At 39.9% G+C, this 18,980-nt stretch overlaps 2 protein-coding genes across 2 annotated transcripts in view; one reads left to right on the forward strand and one right to left on the reverse strand.

Moving 5' to 3' along the window:
• Positions 1-18,980, forward strand: part of LOC138168165 (zinc finger protein 3-like) — a 220,635-nt gene that overhangs the window by 145,186 nt on the left and 56,469 nt on the right. The window lies entirely within an intron of this gene.
• Positions 8,175-17,832, reverse strand: LOC138168163 (zinc finger protein 665-like). Its single transcript, XM_069097208.1, has 4 exons — positions 17,762-17,832; positions 15,866-15,992; positions 9,229-9,689; positions 8,175-9,057 (listed from the first exon to the last, which is right to left on the reverse strand). The coding sequence occupies exons 1-4, from the start codon at positions 17,792-17,794 to the stop codon at positions 8,182-8,184; spliced, it is 1,497 nt and encodes a 498-aa protein (XP_068953309.1). The 5' UTR covers positions 17,795-17,832; the 3' UTR covers positions 8,175-8,181.

Here is an 18,980-nt window from a genome sequence, read left to right on the forward strand (position 1 = left end):
TTCCCCCACTTCCATTAGTTATGCCTTTTATAGGATTCAAACATGGAACAAGGAAACAGCTGATCAACCAACAAGGAGACAGTTTCCAGGTAAGACATGTGGGTTGCTTGAGATGTATGACAGAAGAAAATGGCTTACATTCCTTGCATAAATCTTTGAATCCGACTGGGTTTCTGGTCAGTATAACCTGGCTCCTGAGTCTTCATTAAAAGCACCCAGTCTCTCATCAGCAGATTTGGTTTGTGAGCTCTGCAGGGCTAGATTCAGATCATGCCATTAAGTTTTCCCAGAGCACAGAAGTTGGTAAGCTGGCACTGAATTGCTACCAAAGTTGGAAATTGATAAATAAAAGGATATAGTGAAAGAAGAAATGTGAGACAGGGGAAGGATGATTGCCTCACTTGAAACTGGAAAAAGCATTGGTCCCTGAAATACTGTTGCCAGGCAGCTAACCCAAGTTATTTAATCACGCCTTGGTACAGAGCATATCCTCCCTTCTGTGTGGAAATGGCAGCAACTGCTTTGGGCATGAGAAACTTGAGTAGGATAGCTTCTCCCTTTGGTGATGGACAAAGTCCACCGTGAGGAAAACCAGCAATACCCACTATTAACGACTGATGGAGGCACTGAGTCAGGTAACAGTAGTGTCCCAGGAGAGCTTATCTATATCAGTAATTCTTAGCTTGGGGTCCATGGATAGATTTCAGGGCGTCTCTGAATGTGGATGGGGAAAATTATTTTACATCTTTCTATCATAAAAATAGGTAATAAACATTCTGAAAAGGGATCCATAGACTTCAGCAGACTGCTGATGCAGAGTTTAAGAAATGCTATTGGTTGAAGCACCTAGGTGGTGCAGTGAATATAGAGCACCTACCCTGAGGTCAGGAGGACTTGAGTTCAAATCCCACCTCAGACACTCGACACTTAAGTAGCTGTGTGACCTTGGGCAAATCACTTAACCCCAATTGCCTTGCCTTCCCCCCTCCAAAAAAACCAAAGTGCTGCTGGTTTATACTAAGGCTGGGGAGAAACAGCTGATTCACATTGGGGCTACTTAAGCAGTAATCTCCAGAGGCATCTCCTTAGTGAAAGTTCGGGTTATGCTGGGGGCAAAATGGGATCTAGCTCCCAGTCTGGAGAAGCCCTTCATCCTAGCTTTAGGCCACTCTGCCTCCTCTACAGTGTACTCTCTGTTGGACTTCCTAAGTTGATCACTGGACCAGGGACCTAGACAGTGACGTAGATCTACGTACCTAGATATAGAACCTGGAAAAAGGCATGAAATTAGGCTAGAGAGGAATTACACACAAAGTATGTGATAAGACTTTTGGACACCAAGGAAGGCCAGAAGGATGCGTGTTTTCTGGGTGTAGGTTCAAGAGGATTCTGTGATTAGACTTAATAGCATTGGGAAGGTACATAAAAGATACTTCTTAAGCCAGAGAGGATAAGACCACTTTTATTAGAGTAGCTACTCTGGACTTGAATGGATACACAGTCTACTGTAGCAGAAGGAGAGGAGCCTGGGAAGGTGGGAGGTGAAATGATTCTTGAAAAGAGCATCTTCTTAGCTGTAGAGATAGGTAGAAATCAGTGGAGGGATCTGGAGCCATAGAAGAACATTTCAAACCTGAGCCTCAGGTCAAATGGTCAGAGGGAGGGAAAGGAAGAGGTATGAACATACAAAATATTTAGATATTGTTTCCTGAATATGATGAGAACCCTAAATGTCTTTTAAGTAATATAAATTCCCAAAATGCTATAACAATCTGAATTCCTAGTTATCGCAATTTCTAGCTATCACAAAATTCCTAGTCAAAAAGGTGTTATAATGGGGAAGAGATTCAGTTTTATAAGCCAAGAACACCCAATTAAATTAGCCTTATCACAATAACGAAGTTTATCAGGCCTTTGACATTTTTACTCAATATCTTTTCTTTCCTTTGGTCCTTAAATATCACTAGAAATTAGGAAAATTATTATTCTGGAATCTCACATAGTGAATGTGGTAGTCTACAAACCTCCAAATTAATACACACACGTGCACACATACACATCTCCTTAGATGAAACAGGCTTGAAAATCACACCCCTATTTTGTGTAAGGTTTCCCATTAACTCAGTAAGATTTTCACAACCCAGAAAACTCTTTAAAAAATATTTTTAGTTTTCAACATTTCACTTTTATAAGATTTTGAATTCTAAATTTTTTCCCTTCTCTCCCTTACCCCATTCCCAAGACAGCTTTCAATCAGATATAGGCTATACACCTACAATCATATTAAACATTTCCATATTAGTCATGTTGTGAAGGAAAAAAGGGAAAAACCATGAGAAAGAAAAAACATTCAGACGCCATAGTTTTTTCTTTGGATGTAGATAGCATTTTCCATCGTGTCTTTTGGAATTCTCTTAGAGCATAGCATTGCTGAGAAGAGGTAAGTCTATCAAAATTGATCTTCAAACAATGTTGCTGTTATGGTATCCACTGCTCTGGCTCTGCTCACTTCACTCCCCACAAGTTCATGTAAGTCCAGGTTTTTCTCAAGTCTGCCTGCTCATCATTTCTTGTGGAATGATAGTATTCCATTACATTGATATACCATGACTTGTTCAGTCATTCCCTGATTGATGGACATCCCCTCAATTTCCTGTTCTTTGCCACCACAAAAAGAGCTTCTATAAAGATTTTTAAATATGTGGGTCCTTTCCCATTTTTTTTAATGATCTCTTTGTGATACAGACTTAGTAGTGATTTTGCTAGATTTGAGCATAGTTCCAAATTGCTCTCCAGAATGGTTGGATCAATTCACAACTCCACCAACACTGCATTAGGGTTGCAATTCAAGCAAATCTTCTCCAACATTTATCATCTTCTTGTTTTGTTATGTTAGCCAATCTGATAGGTAACTCTTGCACAGAGTTGATAAGAATTCTAGGTGAGGGGTGGCTAGGTGGCACAGTGAATAGATCACCGGCCCTGGAATCAGAAGGACCTGGATTCAAGTTCCAGCCTCAGATACTTAACACACACAGAAACTAACCATGTGACCTTGGGCAAGTTGCTTAACCCCAATTACCCTCCAAAAAGCAAAAAAAAAAAAAAAAAGAATTCTAGGTAAAACTTCCTCTTAAATATATACAAAACCTGAAAGTTTATCTTAACTGTTCATTGTCCCCTATGTATTTTTTGTTGGAACAATTTTTAATCTAGCTATAATATAAGAGGAATTGATTTTTCCAACAACATACCTGACACAATTGTTTACCAAATTTAGAAATATAACAATACCCTAAACAATATTATGTATTTAAAACTTGGAACAAACCCATATTCAATTTAGGTGAATGCATTTCCAATTATTTTGCACAGAAAATAATTCATTTCATCACTAATATGTTGAAACTACAATTTTGAACCACCTTATATATTTTCATAATAACCAAGATTTCAAATGAAAATTTACTATCATTAAATATCATTATCTATAATTATTACCTTTTTACAACCAAATATACCTCATTATTTAATATTCCAAATTATCTAATTTATAAATTACATCCTTTTAAAAGCCCAATTCATATGCAACAAAATCCAGATTAAAAATTGCTGTATCTAACAATATTTCTACCTCACAATGATCTCTCAAATTCTACAATCTAAGAGATTTTAGAAATACAATATAATGCAATAAATGTAAAATACAATACAAACAATAAATTTCGGATGACATCAATTGCATTTTCCGATTATCACGTATAGGAATTATTGATTTTATTACTTTTGGTACTTTAAAACTACTTCAAAGTTAACAGGTATGGAACAATTATGTTAAATTAGAGAAATCATAATAATGTTGTACCTAGCATAAGCCAGTCATTTTGTTAAACATTGTAGAATCACTTTATCATTTTGATTCCACAACAACAACCATTTTTATTTTTCCCTTTACAAATCAGGAAATGGGGCAGAGATAATAGTCTGCCACAAATTACATAGCTGGTACATTTCTGCAACTATAATGGAGAAGGGTGGGCTTAGCAAGGGCAGAGGCTGGCTGGCTTCTCTACCTCATAGTGTTGGCTGTGGGCCCTAACCCACCCCCTTTTCCCCTCAGCCCACAGCGGCACACGTTGCTGAGGTTGGGCCATTTGCAGCTTCTGGGGAAGGGTGGGTAGAAGTTACTGAATCTGGGTTATACTCTCATGCTTTGCCTAGGGGGGTGAACTGCAGCCATTGAGCCCACTGCCATTGGAGTCCTCACTGTGGCTGTTGCCTTCCTCCTTCCACCAGGTGGGGAAGTTACAATTATGAGTTCCTTACAATTCCCCAGCATTTTCCTCTCTTGATCTGATCTGGGATGGGAGGGGATAACAGGGAAAACATAGGGCTTTTTATAATCCCATTATTGAGATGCACTCCTGGCTGGGGGAGGGGGAGCCAGGGCAAGGCAGGAGGGAATTGGGCTTGTGAGGAAGTGCTTTAGCAGGTGAGTATAATGGTAAGGGAATTTGAAGATCTTCCCTGTGACTTAATGGGCCTCATTTTGAAGTCCAACAAGAGAATTTTGCTTAGGGGAGGCTTGTTTTTCAGGAAGGCCCACAACTTGTTACTTTGTAATTAGGCAGTGGGTCACTAAGGTTGTGATGTCCTCTGACCCTGGAGAAGGTTATATTACCCTGAGGTGGGGTTTTGCTTTGGGGCTCACTTATGGGAAGAGCTGTGATTTGGCCAGATGAGACTCTGGGCAGCCATTGATCCCCCCCCCCTTCATCTTTCCCCACCTCCCACCCCTTTGAAAACCCAGATGATGGTGCTTCTCTCTCTGGTAACTATGTATGTGTGTATGTAATGGTCAGACAGCTAGAAGCCCTGTCTATTGGTCTGTTGAATTGTGTTATTTTCTCTGTATTTTTCATCTGCTTGTAATTTGTATTTTCTCTGAAGTTCAGGGTGCTGACTTTTTCCCCTGAAGTAAGTAAATTATATATGTCTGATTAAAGCAAGATTGTTAACACTTTGCTTTAGAAAAGCAGATCAAAGAACCTGTGCTAGCAGCCATCCTGGATATGCTAGGGTGTTTGCTTCTAGTGAGTTTCTGAAATTACCCCCGATCTCAGCAGTTTTCTCTGGCAATCTTAAAATGATCAGTATCAGGGCAGCTAGGTGGCACAGTGAATAGAGCATCAGCCATGGAGTCAGGAGGACCTGAGTTCAAATCTGACCTCAGACACTTAATATTAAACTAGCTGTGTGACCTTGGGCAAGTCACTTAACCCCAATTGCCCTACCTTCCCCCCTCCAAAAAGGAAAAAAAAGATCAGTGTCTAAACTCCTTAACGATTAATCTCAAAACCTCTAGAATCTGCTAAGATGTTCTTAGCTGTATGTAACTTTTTTATTTTTACTGCAGCCTCAGACTGGCCAGAGTGAAGACAACAAAAAATTCTTACAGGCTTTTCTCTTAAAAAAAAATCTAACTTGTCCTTCTTTCAGCTATGACCTCAAAGTAACAAGAGAGTTCATTCATCTTTCTCAGTGTTTCTCTAACTACAGTCCTTAGTTTTTCTGGCTGGCTGCATTCTAAATCTTCCAAGTTAGCAGCATCTAACCAACAGTTCAAACATGACTCAGACATTTTACAACATAGAGACACAAACACAGACAATTAACAGGGCAAATATAGGGTGTGCAATTAATGACAGGAGAGGGAGTCCAAAAGCTCAGAGAGGCTTGTTAGAAGCCTCAATTACCAATAGGCTATTATTGCTCTGAGGAAGAGTATTGGGGAATTTGCAAAGATCCAGGACTGACAGTGTAGCCCCTGTACACCTCTCCTATGTGAGAGAGAGAGAGAGAGAGAGAGAGAGAGAGAGAGAGAGAGAGAGAGAGAATGGGAACAGATCTTGCAAGTCTTCCTCAGAATTCCCCAGAGATTGCTGATTTAAAGGGGCAGGTCCCGATGAAGTTAAGTTCAGAAATCTGAGTCCCTTTCAGGACCAAAACTTTTAAGGGAAATGGCATGGGAAAGAATGCTGAAACTGAAGTGGCTCTGCCGGCTCTAAGGGAAGAAGCTTCTGGCTCTCTCTGCTGTTTTCAGCACCAGCAGTGAAAAACTTTCCTACTTTAGACATCTTGTTAGCCTTTAAACTTAATTTGTTTTTTTAACACTTAAGATAAACCAATTTAGAACCTTTACCAAAGAGGACCGAGAAAAAGCCAGAGTGATCCCTGTGCCAAAAGCTGCCTTAAAGAGAATAAATAACCCAGGGGAGTCTGAGAATCAGATCTGGAAGCAAAGAGTCAGCCACACACCCAGCAAAGATGAGACTCCAGGAAAAACCCGGTGCTGTGGCATCAAGTCACTGGTGTTGGCTTGGGGGGGGGGGGGGGGAATCATATTTGCACTCCATCAGCCTCACCCTAGTTACATGGCACCAATAATGGCAAACCATTGAACAAACAGTTGGTCCAAAGAATAAACAGAATCAGGCTGTACATGTGCTATAACATGCTTCAATATTCTCATTAAACCAGAGAATTATGCATGTATGAGAGTCAGAAAATAATTCTGAACTCCCAGAAGGAATCATTTGTAGGAACATTTATACCCTCAAAGTGAAGTCAGTAAGCTTCCCCTCCTCCTTCCTGACTCAGGGTGCCAAAAATACAGTTCCAATATATTTAATTATACTACTAGAAAGGAATTTCTTAATGGGAGAGTTTTGTGAAAAATAAGAAATATAACAGTGTCGATTGAAATTACAGTTCTGAGATGTCTGTGTTTATTTTATCATGAACAGAACAGAACAGAACAGGAAAGAGGGTTGCTGCTAACAAAGAAGAGTGAGCCATGGAAATTAAGGAAAATATTCAGTGGGCTAGGTCCTTGGCAGAAGTACAGCAGGAGAGCTTGGGTTCAGTCAGAAACCAAAGCAAAGCATGTCTGTTTTGCCAGAGTCCCCAAGCATTATGGTATGTTAAACTCAGAGTGGCCCAAAATGTGTCCATCCTAATTGGCCAATCTAGGTTAGAGGTCTTTCTCAGGTAAGGAGGGGGCTCAAACTGGACAACATCTATGTTGGGGGCAGAGAAGGAATTTAAAGAACCATTCAACTTGATGAATTTCTTATAAGTAATTTTGAAGAACTGCAGAGGAAAGCCGGGCATGTGGCAAACACTGCAGAAATGAGCTGCTGCTTCTTCTTTAATTGACTGTACTAACTCCATACTAAACAATGGGTTTTCATTGTCATTAGATGTGATTGCTAAAATGTCAAGGAAGACAGGATGAGTAATTTCCCCTGTAATAGCTTTTGAAAAATGCGTTCTATTGAACTTTCTCTAGTGTTATAACATTCGGGGTAAAAAGCTGACAAGGCAGGTTACTTTTTATCTGAGTGCCGTTAGATCATGAATATATCTATTATAGAATGTGGCAAAATGTTAATAATGTGGTATATTTTGTTTCAATTAAGAAACTAATGATGGGAAATGACTAACTCTTGGGAGATCTTTGTCTGTGAGGTTTCTTGGACTTCTTACCTAACCTATGAAAAGATCTCCCCAGCCCTACTGACAGTGTTCAGAGACTCTAGTTTAAAGCACAAGGACCTCTCAGGAGAAGTAAGGAGCTTTGTGGGCTAAATGTTAAATAATAAGTGAGTTTCATCTGTGATGAATTAGAAAATCATGAAATGATGTCTGTTAATAATTAGCATGTAGGCAAGTTCCATTTCTGAACCAACTATTCACTGTGTGTAAACTCCTGCTCCCCGTTTTGATGTAAGACAGCAGAATGAACTGTTTGTGCTGACTGTCCTTATGGAACATCCCACCAGCCTGGCTCCCCATCATTTCCTGGGTAAGTGCTCCCTTCCACTTACTCAGTGGATTAAAGCTTTCTAACTCCTCTTGGCAAGCTCCTCTTTAGTCCACCAAATGCATCCCCTTCCTCTAGCTTGTCTACAGACCGATCAAGTGGGGAGTTTGAAAACCTAGCAAATACTTAGACATAAGTTAGGACATATGTGCATGTGGGACATTTTGCCTCCAACAACTAGAGTGAATACATGAAAAGGCGACTGAGTCCTGCAGGAATTTGGACCAACACTGTTAAGGATTACTGTCACATGAACACAGTCATTACATCCTGCCTCCACATGATGAATGAAGTTCCTAAAGATTCTCCCCAGTATGAATTCTCTGATGTAAAGCGAGACTAGAACTGAATCTGAAAGCCTTTCCACATTGATCACATTCATTATCCTTATATCTGTTGTGGATTTTCTGATGTTTAACAAGATGGGAACTCTGTGTGAAAGCCTTTTTACATCGATTGCACTCAAAAGGCTTCTCTCCAGTGTGGATTCTCTGATGTTTAGCAAGACTAGACCTCTGTGTGAAAGCCTTTCCACATTGATTACATCCATAAGGCTTCTCTCCAGTGTGGATTCTCTGATGTGTAGAAAGATGGCCCCACTGTGTGAAAACCATTCCACACTGATTGCATACATAAGGTTTCTCTCCAGTATGGATTCTCTGGTGTGCAGCAAGATGGGAGGTCTCTGTGAAAGTCTTTTCACATTGATTACATCTATAAGGCTTCACTCCAGTGTGGATTTTCTGATGTGCAGCAAGATTGCACCTCTGTGTGAAAGCCTTTCCACACTGATTGCATTCAAAAGGTCTCTCTCCAGTGTGGATTTTCTGATGTGCAGCCAGACCAGAAATCTGTGTGAAATTTTTTCTGCATTGATTACATTCAAAAGGCCTCTCTCCAGTGTGGACTCTCTGGTGTGCAGCAAGACTGGAGCTCTGTGTAAAAGTTTTTCCACAGTGATTACATCTGTAAGGTTTTTCTCCAGTATGGATTCTCTTATGTACATCAAGATTGGAACTCTGTGTGAAAGTCTTTCTACACTGGTTGCATTGATAAGGTTTCTCACCAGTATGCTTTCTCTGATGGCCAATAAGGAGTGATCTATAGCAGAAAGTCTCCCCACATTCATGACATTTATAAAACTTCTCCCTAGAATGAATCTTCTGAGGTCTGTCAAGATCTGAGTTCCAACTAATGGCCTTCCCATTGGGGGGACAGGCAAATCTTTCCTTTCCTGGATGAAATCTAATCCGGCAAGGAAGAAGTGAGTGATGGGATGAGGTTGCTTCACATTCATTATACTTATCAGTTTCCTTTCTAATGGGAATTTGCTGATGAGTAATGAGCTTAGAGTTCTGACTCAAGGCCTTCCCACCTTTATTACTTACAGAAAGTATTTCTGCAGTCTCACTTTTCTGATATCTAATGAGGTCAGAACTGCAACTCAAGGCCATTTCCCACCGATTACCTGGATATACTGGCATTTCAGGAGGCTTCTCATGGGACTGAAAATGCTCTGCCTCCTCAGCAAAGCATTTGTTATATTTACCATCTGGAGGATAGTCATTCCCTGAGGTCACTTCCTTACAGTGATTCAGGATTAAAGACTCTCTGAATCTCTGTCCAATTTCATCCAATTCCCAGTCACTCTTTGGATTTCTATCTACACTGATATTGGAGTCATGGATTTCTCTCAAATTGAAGTCACAGGGAGCATCACTGAGGAATCTTTGCAGGTCACATTCTTCCACAAATATTCCCAGCTTTCTAGGCATATGATTTACTTCAGACCTGGTCTCTACAACTGAAGCAAACAAACATCAGAGCTCAAAAACATATAGACACATAAATATATGCACTAGTGACTGTTGCTAAAGACTTCTGAGGCTCAACAGCTTCTCATCACCATCCTGATTAATAAAACTTCATGGAGCTGCTATTGGAGCAAAGAGTGGCATTAAATAAACTGTGTCATTGTAAGTAGAAGAGCCGGACAAGCTGTGAAAGTGGCAAAGGAGATGTGCCCCACTGAGCAGGTTGGACCCCTCTGAGATGAAACATTCACATTCAACAAAGGCAGTAGCCCCAAGGCAAGGTCACAACCAGAAAACTTAATGGCCACAGATTAGAGTGATTCTCCAAGGGAGAACAGTTCCTTGTTAAGGTGGAGGGAACACTAACCCTAAAAACAATTTTCAACATTTGAGCAGGAACAAAGTGACCAACTTTTAGAGATTTGTTATATAGCACCACATTTCCTCATCTGGGCCAGAACACTAGTAAACACTCAAAGTGGTTTGATGAAAATGACTGGGAAATTCAGAAGGTCCTAAATAAAAAATGAGAACTTGACAGGCCCACCAGCAGGTTACTTCACCCATCTCTAAGAAGGCCATGTTTAATTCCTCTCAGAGTTAAAGCAAGCAAAACTTAGAGATTCAGGATTCTCACCTCAGTAAGAAGGCAGATGAAATTCAGTTTTGTGCTGATAGTAACAAACCAAAGAATTTTATGATGCCCTGAAGGCCATGTATGGGCCAAAGACCTGTAGTTCACTTCAACTACTCAGGGCTGATGGAGCCCCTTGATTAGTGATAAGAATATTATCCTGGAGAGCTGGGCTGGACACTTCCATAGCATTCTCAAGAGACCATCCTCACCACCGCTGAAGCTACTGACTACCTCAGGCTATACTCATTCCCTCTCAAGCCTTTAGCCAATTGATGGGCACTGCAATTTACAGTTCTTGCCACCAAAGAGAGAGGTGCTATAAGTATTTTAAAATATTTTTTTTTGTTTTCGTCAATCATTTTGGAAACAGACTTAAGAGTGGTGTTACTGGACTAAAGGGAGACAGTTTTATGATAACTCTTTGGGCATGATTACAGATTGTTCTGCAAAATGCATGGATCAGCACACAGTTCCACCAACAGTGCATTAGCGTCCAAACTTTTCCATATTCCCTCCAACATTTATTGCTGTGGCCTTCTATCATTGTAGCCTATCTGATAGCTGTAAGATGATATCTCAAGGTTGTTTTAATTAGTATTTCTGTAATGACTGGTGATTTAGAACATTTTCTCATTTGACTATTTATAGCTTTCACTTCAGCAGAAACTGCCTGCTCCTAGCCTTTGACCATTTATCAGCTGGGGAATGACTCATATTCTTTTAGATTTGACCAAGTTCTTCATGTATTTGAGATATGAGACTTTATCTGAGAAACTGTCTATAAATTCCCCCCCATCCTCTTTCTGCTTTCCTCCTGATTTTGGCTGCATTTATTTTATTTGTACAAAACTTTTAAAATATAATTTTGTAAAAAAATTATTCATTTTGCACCTCACCATCCTATCTCTTGTTTATGCAGAAATTACTCACCTCTCCCTAAGTTTGATTGCTAATATGTTCCATGTTCTTTTAATCTTGGTAAATGGAATATGGTATTGGTGTCTGTTCAGTTTCTGAAAGACTACTTTCCAGCTTTCCCTGCAATTTTCAACTAGTCTGGAATTCTTATTAAAAAAACTTGTCTTAAAAATTTTGAAACACAAAGTTACTGTAAGCATTTGCTACTGTGCCATGTATGTGTACGCTGGTCCACAGATCTACCTTTGTATCTCTTCTCCAGAACCCAGACAGTTTTTAAAAATGACTATCATTCATTTTATTTTGAATTTATGGAAGAAAATAAATTTTTCCATTACATGGTATAATAATAAAAAAAGATGATTACATATAAAGTAGCAAATCAATTATCATACAACTTCCTATTCCTTTGAAACAGGTAAGAAAGTTACTTCTCTTTTCCCTTTTTCCCCTTCCCTCCTCCCTTTGTCCCAGAGATGGCTGCCATCAGATGCGATCATGTATGTACACACACACATATAACTATTCCACACATCCTTCTGCTCCGCAGTCCTTTCTCTGGAGGCAGATAGCATCTTCCTTCATATATTCTTTGTATTTTTTGAAGTTTATAATAGTCAAGATGGGTCGTGCTTAAAAATATGTTGCTATTTCTCTATCCAACATTCTTTGGGTTCTCCTTCTTTCCTCCCTCATCATTTTGGGCAAGTCTATCCATGTTTTTCTGAGATCATCAAACTCATCGTTTCTGATAGCACATATTGAAGGGTATCCAGTTCTTTGCCACCACAAAAAGAGCTGCTATAAATATGGAGAACATAGAATTTCTTTTCCTTTTTCCCTAATCATCTTTGGAAATATACCTAATAGAGGTATTGCTGAGTCAAAAGGTATAGGCAGTTTAATAACATTTTGGGTATAATTCTAGATTGCTCTCCAAAATGTTTGGATCAGCTCACAATTCCACCAGCAATGAATTACTGTCCCAATTTTTGCACATTCCCTCCAACAATTGTCACTTTCCTATTTAATCATTTTAGCCAATCTGATAGTTATAAAATGTTATCTCAAGATTGTTTTAATTTGCATTTTTCTACTCAAAAATGACTTGAAGTATTTTTTCATATGACTATAAATTGTTTGTATTTCTCTATTGGAAAACTGCCTGTCCATATCCTTTGACCATTTATTACTCAGGGAATGACTCATATTCTTAGAGATTTTACAATGATCTTTGTATGTTTTGTATATATGAGATATGAGAACTGTATCTGAGAAATTATTTATAGTATATGTCTAATGGTAGCCATCTTTAGGGGAGAAGGGAATAAAAAAAGAAATCTATATGATAATTTTGTTTTATATTTGAAAGGAATAGCAAGTTGTACATAATACTTTTGCAGTTTCATCTGCAATCATCTTTTTTTATTGTAATGTTATGAAAATGCTTGTTTCAATCCATAAAATAAAAATAAAAAAAAAGAAACTGTATAAACCCCCCCCCAATTTTCTGCTTTCCTTTTGATCATATTTGCATTGATTTTATTTGTACAAAATATTTTTAATTTAATGTAATCAAAATTATCCATTTCACACCTCACTCTATTCTCTATCTCTATTCATAAATTGTTCTTCTGTTCGTAAGTCTAATAAATAACATGTTCCATGTTCTTCAAATTTTTTGTAGTATCTCTTTAAATCTAGGTCATATATCCATTTTGACCTTGTCTTGACAGAGGATAAAATGTTGGTCTATACCCAATTTCTGTCATACTTCTTTCCAGCTTTCCCAACAATTTTTACAAATAATGAATTCTTATCCAAAATCTTTTCTTTACACTTGTCAAATACAAGGTTACTCTAAACTGTATACCTACTCTGTTCCACTGATCTTCCTTCCTATTTCTTAGCCAGTACCAGTTTTGATAATTACCACCTTATAGTTTAAGAACAAGTTCTGCTAAACCTCTTTTCTTTACATTTTTATTAGTTCCTTTCATATTCCTGACCTTTTGTTCTTCCAAATGAATTTTACTATTTTTTCCTAACTTGGTAAAATAAGGTTTTGGTAATTTAACAGGGACGACATTGAAGATATAATTATAGGTATTCTCACGCTTATTATATTGGCTCTGCCTCCCCATGAACAATTAATATTTTCCAATTATTTGATTATGATTTTCTTTGTATAATTTTTTTTTACATTTATGTTCATATAGTTCCTGGTTCTGGCAGGTGAACCCCCAAGAATTTTCTACTGTCTAGAGTTACTGTCTGCATAAAGAAGTATTTTTATTACCTCATTGCCTGGTCTGAGTCCCTTTTCTCTTATTGCTGTTCTAGGATCTCCAATCCAGTAGGAATAATGTTGGTGACAGTAGCCATCCTTGTTGAACATCACATCTTACTGGGAAGGCATCTAGCATATCTCCATTACAAGTAATGCTTGCTGACAGCTTTAGGTATATGCTTTTTATCAATTTAAGATAAAATCCATTTTTGCCTACATTTTCAAGTGTTTCTAAGAGAAATACATGTTCTATTTTATCAAAAGCTTATTCTTCAGCTATTGACATATTCATGATTTTTTTTACCGATACAATAAATTATGTGGATAATTTTCCTTAAGTTAAATCATCCATGGTTAAGCCATTCCTTCTATAAATCTCAATTGGTCACAATGTAGAATTTTTGTAATATATTGTTGTAATCTCCTAGCTAGTATTTATTTAGGAGTCTGGCATCCATAGACATTAATCAAATTAGTCTATATATTTTTCTTTTTTATTCTTGATTTGAATATCAATACCATACTTGTTTCATAAAAGGAGTTTGGCAGTCCCCCTTCTTTGTCTATTTTTCCAATAATGTATTCAATACTGGAATTAGCTGACCTTTACATGTTTGCTAGAATTCCCTTGCAAATCCATCTGGTCCTGATGCTTTATTCTTAGCAAGCACATTTGTGGCCAGTTCAATTGCTTTTTCTAAAACAAGATGATGTAGATATTCTGTTAATTCCACAAGAATAAGGTTCCGGCACTCGGAGCCCTTCACTTCCATCTGCTTCCTTTCTCTCACTTCTCCCCTTCAGGACTTCTTTGTGTGTAATAGCGGCCCCATGTTGCCTCTCCTTACCCATTTTTATGCTTTAGAATCAGCCCATCAGACTCAACTCAGCTTAAGCTTTTCTTCCATATCACTGCAGTAATGATGACATTCTTAAGGGTATTAGAATAACATTTTCACACAATAAAAAGTAAATAGTTTAACATTATTGAGTCCTTTTTAATGGATCTTTAATGTTTATCTTACATTTCTCCTGGATCTTCTATGTTCAATTTTCCATTGAATTCTGCTCTTTTACTCTTACATACCTGAATGTCTTTCAGCTCATTACATGTCTCCCCCCCTTCCTCTCCCCCCCATGTTTGTACTTTGCTTTGCTGAGTGGGTTATTTTTGGGCACAATTTGAGCACCTTTGCTCTATAAAATGCAATGTCATGTCCCAAGACCTAGAGTCTTTTAATGTGGAAGCTGTTAGGTCTTGTGTTACTTCGATTATAGCTCCACGGTATTTACATGTTCATGTTTTCTTGTTGCCTGGAGTATTTCCTCCTTACCTGGGGAATTTACACCTTGGCTATAATGTTCTTTTAAGTTTTTATCTTGGGATCTCTTTCAGGGGATGAATGATGAATGTTTTTCTATTTCTATGTTATCTCTTGTTCCAGAACTTCCGGGAAATTTTCCTTAATAATGGATTGAAATACTGTATCTAGACTCTTTTTGGATCATACCTTTCAGGTAGTCCAACAATTCTTGTAGTGTCTCCTTGATCTAGTCTTCATATTATTTCTTTTTCTAATTTGATGTTTCACATTCTCTTCTACTTTTTCATATTTCTTAGTGTTTTATAATGTCATTAACTTCCTCTTGCCCAATTCTAGTTTTTAAGAAGTTATTTTCTTCCATTTTTCTTTTTTATGTTTTTGGTTTCTTTTTCTAATTTGATGACTTTTTTGCATAATTTTCTTGATTTCCTCGACTATGCTTATTTTCCCTCATAGTTTTTTCTCAACCCTTCCTTTGGTTTTTAAAGTCCTTTTTGAGTTCTTCAAAGAACTCTTTTTTTAACCTGTGACGATTTGAAATTTCTCTTTAAAGTAGGAGTGGGTTTGTTTGTTTGGGTTTTTTTGCTTTTTGGAGGGGGGAGGGCAATTGGGGTTAAGTGACTTGCCCAAGGTCATATGGCTAGTAAGAGTGTCAAGTGTCTGAGGCTGGATTTGAACTCAGGTCCTCCTGACTCCAGGGCTGATGCTCTATTCACTGTGCCACCTAGCCACCCCTAGGAGCCGGTTTTTAAAATTTCACTTTCTTCCTCTGAGAATGAACCCAGATCTTTATCTCCAGCTACCTGACTGACCACAAATTATTGAACTTGAAAAGGCTACAAGCCAAGACCAAAGTGTATAGAGAGTTGGTGCACACAGATTACAGTATGTGCAATGAAGCTTCTAAGATGCACCAGAGTGTGGATCCATTCCCTAACACTTGAGATAATTTTTACTCGACTATTAACACCAAGAAAGAGAGGAAATGGCCCTTACCCAGGGACAGAAGGTTCTGGACATTCTCCAGCATGACTTCCTTGTACAGCTCTTTCTGAGAATGGTCCAAAAGGCCCCATTCCTCCTCAGTGAAGTCCACAACCACATCCTTGAATGTCACCAATACCTAAATCATCAAAAGTCATATGATTTACAGGTGAAAGGGACTGCAGGATTCATCTGGTCCTCATCAACTTAGAAGAGGAAACAGAAGCCCAGAGAAGGGATTTGCCTAAAACTCAATTTAACCTTTATGAGTGTCAGAGCCAACACTAGAAACCAGTCCTTCAGAGTCCAATGGAATACTGAGCAAAGCACTTTTTCATTTGAAGTGAGAATCACGTTGGAATAATAAAAGCTGGAAAAAATGTCAAAGAAAATTCTATGAAGTTTGTGGAAAGCTGCGTATAGCTTCATTACGCATATTTGTGTCCTTGTTCTCTCTGCCATTAGACTGGGAGCGCATTCAGGGCAGACACTGCTGTTTGGCTCTTTTTGCATGACCCCTACTAAGCACAGTAGCTGGCACATAGTCAGCACTTGTTAAGTCTTGACTGGATGACTGCTTGTATTCTCTCCTCAGAACCTCTTCATGTGATCTCATGATGCCTTCTTTCCGCCATTCTCTAAGAATATGGGAGCCTTTTCTTTGCAAATACCCACCATGTACATGGCCTCTTGATCCCACTCCATCCTGTTCTACCCAAAAGTTGGCACACTCAGTGATTCCCCCTCAGTTCCTTCACATTTCTAACCATCCTCTATCAGTTGCTCCCTTCATTCTATCTCACCTCCTTTTCTTGGCCAAAGTCCCTGAAACATCTGGCTGAACTTTTTACTTTCCTCTCACTCACTTCTTAGTTGTTCAGTCGCATCTGACTCTTGTAGACCCCATCTGAGGTTGTCTGAGCAAAGACACAGGAGTGATTTGCCATTTCTGGCTCATGCTCATTTTAGAAATGATAAACTGAGGCAGAGTTAAGTCACTTATGTGACAGGATCACATAGCTATTAAGTGTCTGAGGCCAGAATTGAGCTCATGAAGAGGAGTCTTCCTGATTCCAAGCACAGTGCTCTACCCACTGGGCCACCTTGCTACCCTCTACTTACTCCTTAACCCTTTACACAGCTTAGCTTTCATCCTTCCTTTCCTGAACGTGCTGTCTCAAAACTTAGCAGTGATGCTTTAATTGGGAAATCTGAAAAACATGTTCTGTAAAATTTTGATTCAGTCAAAAGGCTGTACTTAGTTATCCAGAAGGCCCATAACCAGCCTCTAAACCCTTTCCAGTCTTCTTACACTTTTGTCCTCTTTTCCTTTTTGACCCAGGGACACTGGCCTCCTGGGTGATTCTTGACCAAGACCCTCCATGCCCTGTCCCTGTGCCCTTCCTCCTCACCTGGGTCTCCTGGCTTCCTTCGCACCTCAGCTAACATCTCACCTTCTGAAAAAGGTTTTTCTGGTCCCTGAAACTGCTAGAGACTTCCTTCTTGAGGTACTTCCCATCCATACTGTAGAGAGCTTGTTTGGACACAGATGATGAGATGCTCTCTCACCATTAGACTGGAAGTTCCTTGAGGGCAGGGACTGTTTTTTGGTGTTTTTCCCCCTTCCCTTGTATCCACAGTAGGTTAGCCCAGTACTTGGCACAGAAGAGCCACTTTCTAAATGCTTATTGACTTGACCAAAGAAATGGGAAATGAGAGGGATTGAGAGGCCAGGGAAGCTTTGTGTGGCCTGAGGCAGAAGGACATGAACAGAACCAGGAGGACAATTTCTGCTCTGCAGACAGCCCTGCCAAGGACAGCCTGTGTCTGGCAGGAGGAAGCTTCCTTGGCTCTCTTGGATTCCAGGTTTGCTGATGCTGGTCAGGGCTGTGGATGGACTGCACTCACCTGGAAGGAGGGTCTCTGGGTGCCAGGAGCCATTCCCTCTGGTTCTGGGCTCTCTCTTAGGAACAGGTTTGGGTTCTGCAAGCTGACCTGAGGAGGAAGAATCCCAGAATGGTAGAGACATTGTCTTTGCCTTCTCTTCCTAGGGTGGATGCTGACCTCTCTGAATGGTTACAAAGGCCCTTCCCTGCCTTCAGGGGACAGACTCCACCTCAGAAGGAGGGCAGTAGAGTCAGGCTTGGACCTGAGCTTGGTCTGACCAGGAAAAGGACTTGCCACTCACTCTAACTCCTTCTCTTTAACCTCATGCCCCTCCCCCATCTTCCCACAGGGATCCAGGAGGCAAAAGAGCTTTGGGATCCCAGGTGGGATGAGACCAAGCAACATCTCAATGACCCCAGACCCAGAGCTCTGCCTCCAACTGATACTATGAATGAGATATGTTAGTCAGGTCACTGTGACCCAATGGTAAAATGGGATGGCACCCTAGTGATGGGGTACCTGGGGTCTAGATCAATTTGTGAAACCAACTTGTAAAACCAGTCTGTGAAGTTGTAACTGCAATTTGTCCTTTCCCACCCTTGAGCTCTGCCCCTTCTCCCTATCCCAAACTCCACCGAGGCAATACTCTGTGACCCCTTTGTTCTTACTTAATCTCTCCATTTCTCCTTGGCCTGGCCCACACCCTCCTTTGTCCTTGCCTTTTGTCTTCTTAACGACCTGGCCCAAATCTTATCTAAACTGTCTATTCACAAGCTCCTCTGGGTCAGCTCTGACCTTTGTCTGTGCACTGAGGCCCCTCCCCTCTGGTCAGCCTTGACAATGGCAGCCCTACCCTATAAAGGTAAAAGCATGTACCCCTCTCACTTGCAGGTCCCCTAAAGGACTCTTGCCCACTGTAATGGCATAATAATAAACTTTCTCAACTCTTAACTCCAAGCAAGGCTGAGCTGAATTCTTTCCAGACGCCCTTGCGGGTTTTCTGGTCTTGGATGAGATCAGGGATCCCGTCCCTCATCACTAGGACCTTTGGGATGTGACAGAGAGCCCAGACAAGAAGCAGGGGCAATCCCCAGAGCCAGGACTTTGAAGGGAGCCTGCTTTGGGAAGCCTGAAGGACAGTCACCAAAAGGACAGAGGGGGAAGATGAGGCCCAATAGAAAAGGAAGCCAGCAGAAGTGGGGTGCGGGGAGGGGTCCTCATTCAGACCTCCCTGAAACCT

Source organism: Petaurus breviceps, unplaced genomic scaffold (assembly GCF_028583685.1).
Source record: "Petaurus breviceps papuanus isolate PSGF00001 unplaced genomic scaffold, PetGlider_PUasm1.0 355, whole genome shotgun sequence".
In the NCBI taxonomy this organism is placed as follows: Eukaryota; Metazoa; Chordata; class Mammalia; order Diprotodontia; family Petauridae; genus Petaurus; species Petaurus breviceps.

What these genes read in the sequence shown, in the direction of transcription:
- LOC138168163 (XM_069097208.1), bottom strand. Translation starts at nt 17,794, where the DNA reads ATGGCTCCTGGCACCCAGAGACCCTCCTTCCAG. An exon ending in CCAGAACCTTCTGTCCCTGG is followed by an intron (nt 9,690 to 15,865) that starts GTAAGGGCCATT and finishes TGTTTGCTTCAG; the next exon opens with TTGTAGAGACCAGGTCTGAA. An exon ending in TGAGTCAGAACTCTAAGCTC is followed by an intron (nt 9,058 to 9,228) that starts ATTACTCATCAG and finishes TCAGATCTTGAC; the next exon opens with AGACCTCAGAAGATTCATTC.